The sequence below is a fragment of the Sminthopsis crassicaudata genome, chromosome 2 (genome assembly GCF_048593235.1).
Source record: "Sminthopsis crassicaudata isolate SCR6 chromosome 2, ASM4859323v1, whole genome shotgun sequence".
In the NCBI taxonomy this organism is placed as follows: Eukaryota; Metazoa; Chordata; class Mammalia; order Dasyuromorphia; family Dasyuridae; genus Sminthopsis; species Sminthopsis crassicaudata.
This window is the reverse complement of record NC_133618.1, coordinates 435,332,952-435,344,036: the sequence shown is the minus strand read 5'-3', so window position 1 is coordinate 435,344,036 and position 11,085 is coordinate 435,332,952. Positions and strand designations below refer to the sequence as shown.

The 11,085-nt window shown below is 42.5% G+C and overlaps 1 protein-coding gene across 2 annotated transcripts; it reads right to left on the bottom strand.

Annotated features, from left to right (window-relative positions):
• Positions 1-141: 141 nt before the first annotated feature.
• Positions 142-10,867, bottom strand: HNRNPAB (heterogeneous nuclear ribonucleoprotein A/B). 2 transcript variants are annotated; one of them, XM_074292314.1, is made up of 8 exons: positions 10,632-10,867; positions 10,202-10,498; positions 8,403-8,571; positions 6,505-6,663; positions 5,275-5,406; positions 3,124-3,277; positions 873-1,025; positions 142-789 (listed from the first exon to the last, which is right to left on the bottom strand). In XM_074292314.1, the coding sequence occupies exons 2-8, from the start codon at positions 10,465-10,467 to the stop codon at positions 716-718; spliced, it is 1,107 nt and encodes a 368-aa protein (XP_074148415.1). In that variant the 5' UTR covers positions 10,468-10,498; positions 10,632-10,867; the 3' UTR covers positions 142-715. The 2 variants fall into 2 exon arrangements, with proteins under 2 accessions (XP_074148415.1, XP_074148416.1); XM_074292315.1 differs by lacking the exon at positions 873-1,025.
• Positions 10,868-11,085: the final 218 nt, after the last annotated feature.

The window sequence follows — 11,085 nt, the reverse complement described above, 5'->3', positions numbered from 1 at the left end:
TGTAGTGGGAGACTATCCTAGTCCCTGAAATAGCTTCCCAAACGCCCCCAGGATGAGCAGGCAGGGGTGTGGTCAGATGTCAGGGAGATCTATCTATATTCTTTCAATAACTGGAAGATTAAGAAATGGCACACTAGCTGGTTTGGGGTGTGTTTTTTGTTAATTTTTTATTTCAAAAGCTAGGATAGCTTCAATATCCATGTCATGGTAATCAGGACACATGTAAAATACCTTACAATACATTAGATTCCCAAAAGGTACCAAAAAGTACAGTAAAATTAACACTTCCATTGCCGGAAATGTATGACACAAACAATATAAAATAAAAAGGTGAAAAAAAGGAGGCATTTTTCATCTGTACAACCAGAGCATTGCAGAGGCCATACTCAAGCCAAGAGGCTGAGCTGGGCTTTAAGCAGACCCTCAAAATCATTGCTGTTTAACCTATTAATAAATTCATTCATTAATATCTTGCTTAAGACTGGCATTTACACACCACACACTGTCTAAGACAACTAGAGATCTGTAAATATTCAACATGAAAGACATTTTCCAAGGGGGAATTTTAAATAAGATGCACATTGAACAGGCCATAGAAAGTTTGCAAAGTTAAATTTGGTACATAATTTTAATGTCCACCTAGAGCATTTCCGTATAAAACGTGTGCAGTCCCTCTGAACACTGAGCATGCCGCTGCATACCGCACAGGACTGCCTCAATATGGCTTATAGTTATTCTGATGACCACCACCACGCCTTGGAGTCTTTCCATAATTTGTACTGCCCTGACCTACAAAGAAAACATTACAGATTGATTAAAGAAGCCCGGCACAGGACACTTGCTTGCTCTACCCCACACTGGTCTTTACTTACTATAGTCGTAGCCTGGTCCATAGCCGTAATAGCCATAAGGGGAGTAGTCGTAGCCGCCGTAACCGCCATAGCCTTGCTGATAGCCATAGCCCTGGTTGCCATATCCCTGATTCCAATAGTTGCCATAACCTTGATTCCAATTTTGACTTTGAGCTGCAGAGGAAGCAAGGCCCAGGGTTCTGTTTAGCCCATGTAAAGAGGGAAGCTAAAAAGGGACCAAGGCATACCAACCTGCCTGCAGCACCATGTCTCTGACCAAGTTTGCCCAAGAGAAGGGTTCCTGCAACCTCTTCATACAGGTTTTCAACCCAAAACTGCACTTGCATTAAGAGTCACACCAATGCTGCTTAAGAATCAGTAACAATGAAGATATATATGTGCATAAGACTGTCCAAATGGGTAATTAACCCTAAACATCAGTATTGTGTTAATGTGGACACTGTCCCCAGCACAGTAGAATTAATTATCAATTTAGGAAGTCTTTAACACATCAGATCCTATTAAAGAATGAAGGAATCATGGTATGATTAAAAGAGTACTGGCATAAGTTTGATCCCAGGCCTGCAATAATTTGCTATGCCACCTTGCATTAAGTCCCTTCCCATCATCTATGAAACAAGGAGGGTCAGATTACATTGCCATATCCAGGTTAAAGCCTAATAGGAATGAAGAAAGCTAGAATGTCTGTCTACCTCAAGAATCTGACCTATCAGTGCAATCTCTCCATCAAAACAGACCACAAACCTCTCTAACTGGTCTTCAAGAATTACCGTAACCAAGAATTTCACTCATTTCCCCAAAGGCCAACCTAACCAATGAATAGACTCCATTTATAGCTGTACTGGTCCTCAGACAAACATAGTACACATGGCTGGCTCTAAAACTGAAGCCTTCCTTTTAATAGCTTAGTCAAAGATGTCAGACCAAACTTTTCTGGCATCACCTCAAAGATGCAAGATTCACCCCTAACACCATGATGGGGTATTAAGGGATTTTTTTTAAAATGGAAGTATAAATGGGATTGGGAATAGAGCTAGAAATACCAGAAACTTAAGAGTTGCTCTAATAGAGCTCCCTCATTAAAAAAGGAAGCAAGTTTCAAACGAGGGAAAGGGACTTACCCATGGTCTAAAATCCCAATCTTGATTTAAAATCTACTCTAATATGGCTCTTGAACTTTTTAATTCCTTGGTTTTGAGAAGGGGCAATTACCTACAAGTGACAGTTTCCCTTATTCCTTACATTTTCGAAAGGATCCAGTTTTCACCTGTACCATAGTATATTTATGAGGTTAATCAGGAGAGGACAAACTTAACCCAGAGTCAGGAAGCTATAGGTTAACAAAGCGGCATTAATGACGTCAAAGCCAAAATCAAGGAAAGTAGCTGACACTGGCTACTGCCCCTGCAATTTAGCATGGGCCCATGTTTCATCATAGGAAACCAATTTAAGAGAAACAAAAAAGCTGTATGTTCACTTAATCTTCAAATAAAAAAAGGATGCTGACCAACTGTCCCCAGTGGAGCTGTAAAACAAACAACAACTATGGCTTCAAGTCCCATCTCTTTTGTGAAAGGACAGAAATCAGACCAATGGAAAGGCCATTTTAGTCAGTGCCTGTGCACCATTGAGAATGTAAGAGAAGCCCCAAGACACCAATAGGAAACAGATCCCCTAGCCTAGCTATGCCTGCACGATCCTGGGAAAATCACTTTCTGCTCTGGACTTGTCAAACTGTCATCATAAGGGCCAGACTGAATCATCCTGAAGATCCTTTTTCCAGGTATCCCTGCAGTGCCTTGTCCATGGTAGACGCTTCCCATTAAGTGGCATCTTTATCTTACAGGAATTGCAGCATTTAAGGGCCCCTTTTCTAAGTTTTTCTTGAGCACGTTCTGTTCCTTTCTCTCTTCTTCCCCTTTTCCTCACATCTTAACGACTGAATCCTTATTGTGGGTCCAGTACAACGGCCCCATAATCAGACTGGACACATAGCTGACCTGATTATCAACCCCCACACCCTCCAAAAGCTTCATGGCTCTTTATCTTTCATGAAATAGGGCAAAAATCCAAAAGTTGAGGTCATCACCATGAACTACAAAAGCCTCATGCCAAAAACTGAAAGCCAGAGGCAGAGAGGGCCATCATCTTATTCCAGGATACTGCTACGGCCTCAGCTACAGCTCTAACAGAAATTCCAGAGAAAGCTGCCTTGGTAGGAAGTCTGAGTGGCATCCATGTCTCAACTCACCTCCCCCTCCGCTGCCTCCGCTGCCACCACTCCCACTGCCTCCTCCGCCACCTCCTGATCCTCGATTCCCTCGGCTCCGGCCTCCTCGGCTGCCCCCAGAGCTGTATTGCTGCTGCTGGTACACTTCTTTAGGCTGGGCCACCTTGATCTCACACTGAAAGGAAAATGGAAAACACCCATCAAGCTCCAAAATAGTATGCCCCTGTACTTTTTCTCCTACCAAATGAATTATTCCTGATGGTGAAGGTCTATCAATAGTCCCATGGTTATAGCCAGAAGCTTATAGATCAATATGATTTATCTGCAGCCAGAGCAATCTGAAGACCTTTCATATTCTCTGCAATGAGGGCCAGGTTGTATATACAAGGTCAAATTACCTCAGTGTAGCAGAACCTTAGAGAACTAGAGACCCCCCCCTCCCCTCACCTACATAGGAAAAAAAAAAAAAAAAAACAACTATTGTTTTCCTAAGGGCTGCAACTATTTTGTGGGTGTTTCTTATCTGTACAAAAAACATTAGGTATCCAAGAGAAGGAACAGCTCCTTGGCAGTGGGCTGCAGTCATTAGGGTAGGCTTCTGCAGAAGGTTTTCGATATTAGTGCTAAGAAGCACATTCCAGAGATTTGCACAAATTGCATCAGGGAGTGAAGGAACATGAGGGATTCCTTATCTACAGAGCCTAGTTAAGACTCATGTATTAACACACCTGGCAAAGGCAGCCAAGTGCCTTCTGCATAGTTCAGGGTTGACATTATCCTTGATAAATGGCAAAAATCACACTGGGCTACATATACCAATTGCTCATAGCAACTTTTTTTGTGTGTTAACAAAAACAAAGACAGAAACAAAGTGGTTGCTCACTGATTGAAGATTCACAACTATGTGAATACAACAGAATTACTATTCCTTAAGAAATTAATGAGAAATTCACAAAGTAGCATGATATGATATAGAGCAAATAAAATGGAACCAAGGGAATACATACAACGATTACAATAACATAAATGGAAAAAACAGATACTCAAGAATTCAGATTAAATAACTTTAGACAACTAATGACAAGAAACCTCTTTCTCCCCTTATTAGGGGAAAAGATGTACAGAAGTTATACATAGTCAGAAGCCATCAACTGATGGTTCTCTAACTGTAACATTCTATTTGGGGATCCAGGTCTTGAAATCCAATGGGTCATTAAGATATGGGCCATTAAGCCTCAAGTTTACTGGACACAGTAAAGATCCAAAAGACTCACCCGATCCAGATTAAAGAACTCAAAGCTGAACTCTGCCACTAACTCATTCTGTGACCTAAATGAGTAATCACTTCCTCTCTGAGATTCAAATTTCTCAACTGTAAAATGAGGGGCTCAGATTAGCTCAAAAGATCTTTCTGCTCCCAAAAAACTGCTAGGGGAGCTATTTTCCTTTTCCCTCAGTTACCTGATAAAAGTTGAACCTGGAGTTTAATAGCACTAAGAGGCTCCTCACAAGTGTCCTGGATAATGGGGTAGAATGAAGCATCTCAATATACTATTTTGGGATCCCAGTCTAAATGACTTCCAAGGTTTCTTTCTGCTCTAAAATTCTATAATGGTCAGACTGACTTAGTGACAATCACTTAATAATAGGAAAAAGTTATTGACCACATCTAATCCAGACCCTCAACTAATCCTCATGATTGCCCCTATCATTCTCTTTACTGCACACCTAACATCGAACATTAAAAATACCCATTTAAGGATTCTTTGATCCATCCTACCCATCCAGCCAGTGCTTCAACACTCATTATTCACTCGTCTTATGTCCTGGCTCTCTCCCTCCCAAGGTGTCAATGCTTAATTCTTGCCTCTCTAGCCACTGGTTCAGTATATAGAATACTCTCTTTTCTAATATCAATTCAAAGCCAACCTCTGCAAATAAATTTTTTTAGCTTAAGCTGTGCTTTTCCCTCTTTTTTTTTGGGGGGGGGGGATAGAAGGGGAGGGATACAAGGGGAAAAGGGGGTTGGGAATGGAAGGAATATCTTCTCTCCCCAAAAAGACTTTAAATATACAGGCAAACATTAATGACTATATTGAGACAAGTATAGAATTGTAGTAACTCCCTAGAAGAAAAGAAATAATCCCCTAATTTTGAAGCCTGATTTCTTACTTTACTTCCGCCAACATTATGAAATTTCTTTTCTAAAATCTTCTTGACGGGGTCTTCTTCTTTAAAGGTGATGAATACAAATCCTCTTCTTTTGTTTGTCTTTGGATCCATTGGAAGTTCGATAGATTCAATCTGGAAATGGGACATAAGAATTCAAAATTAATTCCTTAGATGTAATAAGATCTGATCCCAACATGTAGCAAGTTATTTAAATTTGAGGTCGTATGTACCAAAAATACCCATAATATATATATAAATTTAAAAAGATTCTATGATACAAATCTGGTTTTACAAAGAACAATGTGTTTAATTGGCTTTGTTTTGTTCAACAAGTGACTTGGATGTGAAAGAGTTGGAAAGTACACCAAACATAGATATGATCCAAAGAGAGAGATATAATATACTACGATGACAGAATAAGGGTAATATGCAAATTGATTTTAAAGTAAACAATGGGAAAAATTTGGCTAGGCAATAGTGCATGTGAGAGCGCCTAATTTTGTGAATAAAAACATATTTAATGTTTTAGACTATTGTCCTCTTCTCTGACTCAGCCCACACTTAAGATCATCCCTCAAAACATATTTTAGGAATGATATTTAAGTGCTTATCACATCCAGGGAAGAATGAGCAACATGCTGGGGACACTCATCATGCCAGATCACCTGAAAGAACTGAGGATGCTTTTATATGAACCCTGAAGAAGGGGATAGGATAAGGACTGCAAGGGTGGAAAGAGAATAAAGTTGTCTTCGAAGAGGACAGAAAAGCTGTCATTTTCAAAGAGGACTTCATATTTGTCCTTATTATTATATATTATATTCTTTGCCTCCATAACAATTGTTGGAACTGCAGAAGCAAATTTCAGCACACAATTTTATAATTGCAAAGCCCTTTTAACTTGATTGAATAGCCCTATTTTGTAGGTGAGAAAAAACTGGTCTCAGAGAAGGTATACCACTTGGTCACATAGTTTCAAGTCTAGAAATCTTTCCATCACACTTTGATGCTTCTAAGCAATTAAAAAAAATTATCCAAAAGTATAATGGGCTGCCTTATATGTAATCAATTTTCCAGCACTAAAGTTGAAGCAAAAGCTATTGTATGAGCCCATTTCTGAAATGTTTCAGAACAGATATCTAGTTGAACTAGACTTCAGACTGAGAATGAAGGTCCCTTTCCTCCTACCTGGATATTTAAATGTAGTTACATTCTTACAAAGATACATACCTCTCCAAAGTCTCCAAAGTATTCCCGAATTTTATCTTCGGTAGCTTCTGGATTAAGTCCTCCAACAAAGATCTTCTTCACAGGATCTTTCTTCATGGCCATAGCCTTTTTGGGATCAATTACCCGTCCATCTAATCTGTGTTCTTTCTGATCCAAAACCTGAAAACATTTAAGAACACTTAAGTTCCTGGAAGATCCACATCTACTTCCCTCAAGTTCAAATTCACAGTCACCCACCTTACATAAGTATAAGATGATAAACAAACTAGAGATGAATAAGGAAATCCAGGCAAAAACCTATCACTTCAAGATCCCAATTTATCAATAGAAGACCTTGATACCCATTTTACTAAGATTAAGAACTACATTAAGCACCTTCATATCTTTTTCTTTTCACATCTAAAAACATCTCTCAGAGGATATGACCAGTTTTTCTAGCCCAAGCTAGCTCTCCATCTGTGCTGTTGATCCTTTTCCTTCTACTGAAGACTCTTAAATTCCAATGTTTTGAGTACTCTTCCAACTAAGAACACTGTCAGTTTTTGCTTCTACTTCTACCCCCCCAAATCCTGTCACCTAACTTGTCCACTAGAACTCTAAACTGCTTACTGTTCGAGATTAAATTCTCTTCTAAGTTTTCTTTCTTTTCTAGTTTCTTCAAGACCACAACACTTGAAACCCCCCTTCCCCTTCTCTCTTCAGAGCCATTTTCACCTACTCCCATGGTTTTAATTATTACCTCTACATAGGATATAAACTCATTGTAGGGAAGGACTTAAAAATAAAATTCATTGCTCCTAGCCCACTGCCTGGCATATGTAGTGCTTAATAATTCTTATTTAATGGAACCAAATCATCAGGTGCCCAGAACTTCTTTTCCTAACAATGAGAACAATGGCCATATATGAAGATTTAAAACAAAGAACATATATCTTTGTATATGCTGTATTTCCAAGTATGGTAGCTAATTTGTCTTTGCACTCTGCTTTCAACTCCCATCCCCCCCCCCCAGTGGTTTGCATAGAGTAGGTAGGTACCAAACTATGTGCTGAATTCAACTGAATGTGAATCAGTTCTGGTCCCAGATACCTGTGATTATCTCAAACAAGTATCTGTCCTCACCTCCAGCCAATTTTTCTCATATGGAATGAGGAGAAAGGGAAATGAAGTCAAGGATAGATGGTCTTTGAATCCTCTTCTGTCATTTTTGCTTCTATAACTAGGCTTTATTCTCTGAAAAGTGTTAACTTCCTACATTCTAACATCCAAAGTTTTCCATAATCTGACCCCCTACACCATAGTTCCTTTCTATCCATATTCAGCAGCATTTGCTTCAGTAAAAGCTTTTCATTTCAGTCACTCACCACTTCAAGGTCTTTCTCACAACCTCAAAATAAATATTTTTCAGTACTTTCTCTTTTCAGTCTTATTTGTTCAACTACAAATTTGCAATACCCACTAGGGCACAAACCTGTATTCTTGCCCAAATAAGGCCATAATCTAAACAGAAAAGATGAAACAAGTACCCGATAACTATTAAAAAAAAAATTATTACATAGCACAGAGGCCTACCACTTAAAAGTGGTTACTCTGATCATCTCTTCTAATATTTAACTGTTAATGCTTTTTCAAGAGCTCTGGTATGTTGCCGCAGCCTCCTCCCTTAAATTCCTATAGCATTTAATGTCTTTTGGGCTCTTACTCTCACACCTCTTTATATATATACATGTTGCTGCCAGCTGAATAGTGACCTCAAGGGCAGGGGACAATATCTGAAATCTCTTTGTAACCCCCAAAGCAACCATTCACAATGATTAACAAACCAGTGTTTGAGGTTTGAATGAGATGTTTCTAATTACAGATATACACTGTATTATCTTTTTACATATATTTCTTACCTTATCAACACTTGCAGATTCTTTGAAGAGGATAAAACCAAAACCTCTTGATCTTCCTGTGTTAGGATCCATCTTTATCGTGCAATCAACCACTTCACCAAACTTGGTGAAATAGTCTTTCAAGTCCTTTTTGCTTGTGTCCCAACTGAGGCCACCTACAAACATTTTCCTGAAATTGTATGAGGGAAGAAGTATTAGAACAGACCATCTGACCCAGAGAAATGAAAATGAGCTAAGCTACAAATTCAGTTTGAAGAGAAGTCTAGGACTCTAAATGACACTCCAAACCAGAAATGGTTTATGTTAGTAGACTATAAAAACCTTCACTGACTAAAAATAACTACCCATTTCATGGAAAAGAAACCAAGTCAATACTCTCCTTGAAACTGTACCATTAAACCTCCAAAACCTTCAGAACATAAACCAATACCTCTTTTCCATTCTCTTTAATTAAATTTAATATTTCCATGGGTTTGAATAGAGAAATAAGCAAAAAGCCCATCAGAGTAGGAAAGGAAAAAGTTTTATAAGCTTCCTCTAAATTAATTAACAGCAAGAATTCAGAGCTGTTTGTAATCATAACTAGAAAAACTGTAAAAACCATCATGAGAAGTCATCACTTTTCTGACAACTTGGTATTAGATCCCTGGCCCCAGATAATCTCTTTAAAATAATCAACTTTTTAAAAAGGCAAAGCCCACAAAAACACCCTGCCCCCCTCCTTAAGATCACTGAAAAACTCTTAAGTGCTTGTTCCAGCATGTTTTCTCAAGTGAAAAGCAGTACTAGACCCTGAAATTGTTTAAAGTATACCCAAGGTCAATCAGAAGGAGCGTTGTCACTTTCTTCTGTTTTATTCAGTTTAACAAACACTTTAAAACAAACTACAAGGCCTGGGGTTTTCATACATCCAAATTTGTACTTCTAATATGGCACAAAAACAGTTTAACCAGACAGATTTCATAGGGGACAAATTAACTCTTAAAAAAAAATCCCAAGATTACTTCAAGGCATGCTTTTAGCACAGTGCCTGGCACATAGTAATCACTTTTCCATTCAATCACTCTGATTTACACCTTTCATACTATATATTCAGCCCCTATCCTTCCATATAAACCTTGGGAAAAGTCTGGTCCAGCAGCCAAGATATGTAGGCCAGACAAACGAGAGAACTGAGTCTTCCTTCCCATTCTCTGCCAACCAAAAGAGGAAATTCCCACAAAGAGACACATCGGACTATCTCCAAAATTCATCTGAGGTGTTAATGAGGCCTCCAAATAACCAAAGCAGTCTCGGCCAAGCAAATTTGGGAGGCTAGCAAAGTTAAAGTTTTTCTAACTGAAGGCAGTGACTGCAGGCTCCCGCCAAGCCCTTAAGTGCCAAGGACCAGCTCCTAAGGACCCAGCTCTGGCCACCACAACAGCCCCACCACAATGGGGGGCTTCAGCCTCCAGATCCGGAGGAATGTCAGAAGCGATCGGGCGGCAAGACCGGGCAGGAAGAGAGAGGGGCCTTTTCCTTTGGCACAAATTAGATCTCCCGCCCCTCCCCCCAACCACATGGCGCCAACAAAAGGCAGCCCCAGAACAAAGGAGGAGCCGCCGCCACCGAGGGGCCGGCCCGGCCCGCGCATTGTCCGCCCCGCCCGCGCGCCCACGCCTCCCCCCCAAGCCGGGTCAGGGGCCGCAAGGACCCCCCCCCCCCCCCGAGCGGGAGGGGGGAAGGGAGCGGGTGAAGTGGGGGAGGGGTCAGGCAAGTGAAGAAGATTGGGGGGGGGGGAGAAAAAGGAGCAGCCTTACCCTGCATCCTCCTCGTTCTTGCTGGCGTTGATCTGGTCTCCCTCGGCCCCATTCTGGCTCCCGGCTGGGGCCGCAGGAGGCGCCGCTACCGGAGCCGCCGCTCCGGACCCGCTCCCGCTCCCGGCCCCGGTCCCGGTCCCGGTTCCGGTTCCAGTCCCGGTCCCGCTCGAGGCCTCGCTTGGAGGTTCCCCATCAGGGGCGGCTTCATGGCCGTTCTCAGTAGCGGCCGTTTCCATCAGCTGCTGCTCCTCCGCCGCTTCAGACATGGTGGCCCCGGCAGCGGCGGCGGGGAAAGGCCTGCAATGTGCAAGGAGGACAATGAGCTCAGTCAGGCCCGGTTCCGAAAGACGCGGGCCGGGGCGCGGCGGTGATGGCGCCCCGCACCCCCTCCCCCCAGCGCGGCCCGGCCGGATCCCCGCCCGCGACTCACCTCGCCGCCCAGTGACGTTACGGGCCTCGGGCCGATCCGGGGAATGCGGCCTCGGGCTCCGCCGCGGCGCAGACGCCGGCCCTTCGCTCCGATCCCCGGCAGGCGGCGGCGCAGAGGTCCCACTCCTCCCACCCTCCTCCACCCGGCCCCTGTGCTGTTCGGCCGCCTGACAATGCCAACTCGTGGCGCCCTTTATAATACCGGAGCCCCGGGCCACCTCGCAACAAGACGCTCGTTCACTGGTTCTAAGCCCCTGCCATTCACCTATTTCCTGGCCTCTCATTGGCCAAGCTTGCGCAGCGCGGTCTCGGCCCAGGGTTGGGCTTTGTCCCTCACCTTAGACGCACGCCCGTGGCTTAGGCCGCGAACGCTGGAAGGGCGGGCGGCCTCCTCTGCTCTGTTTGCTCTCCCTATCTTGCTGCTCGGGAGCGGGGATCTGCGGCGGGCGGGTCTT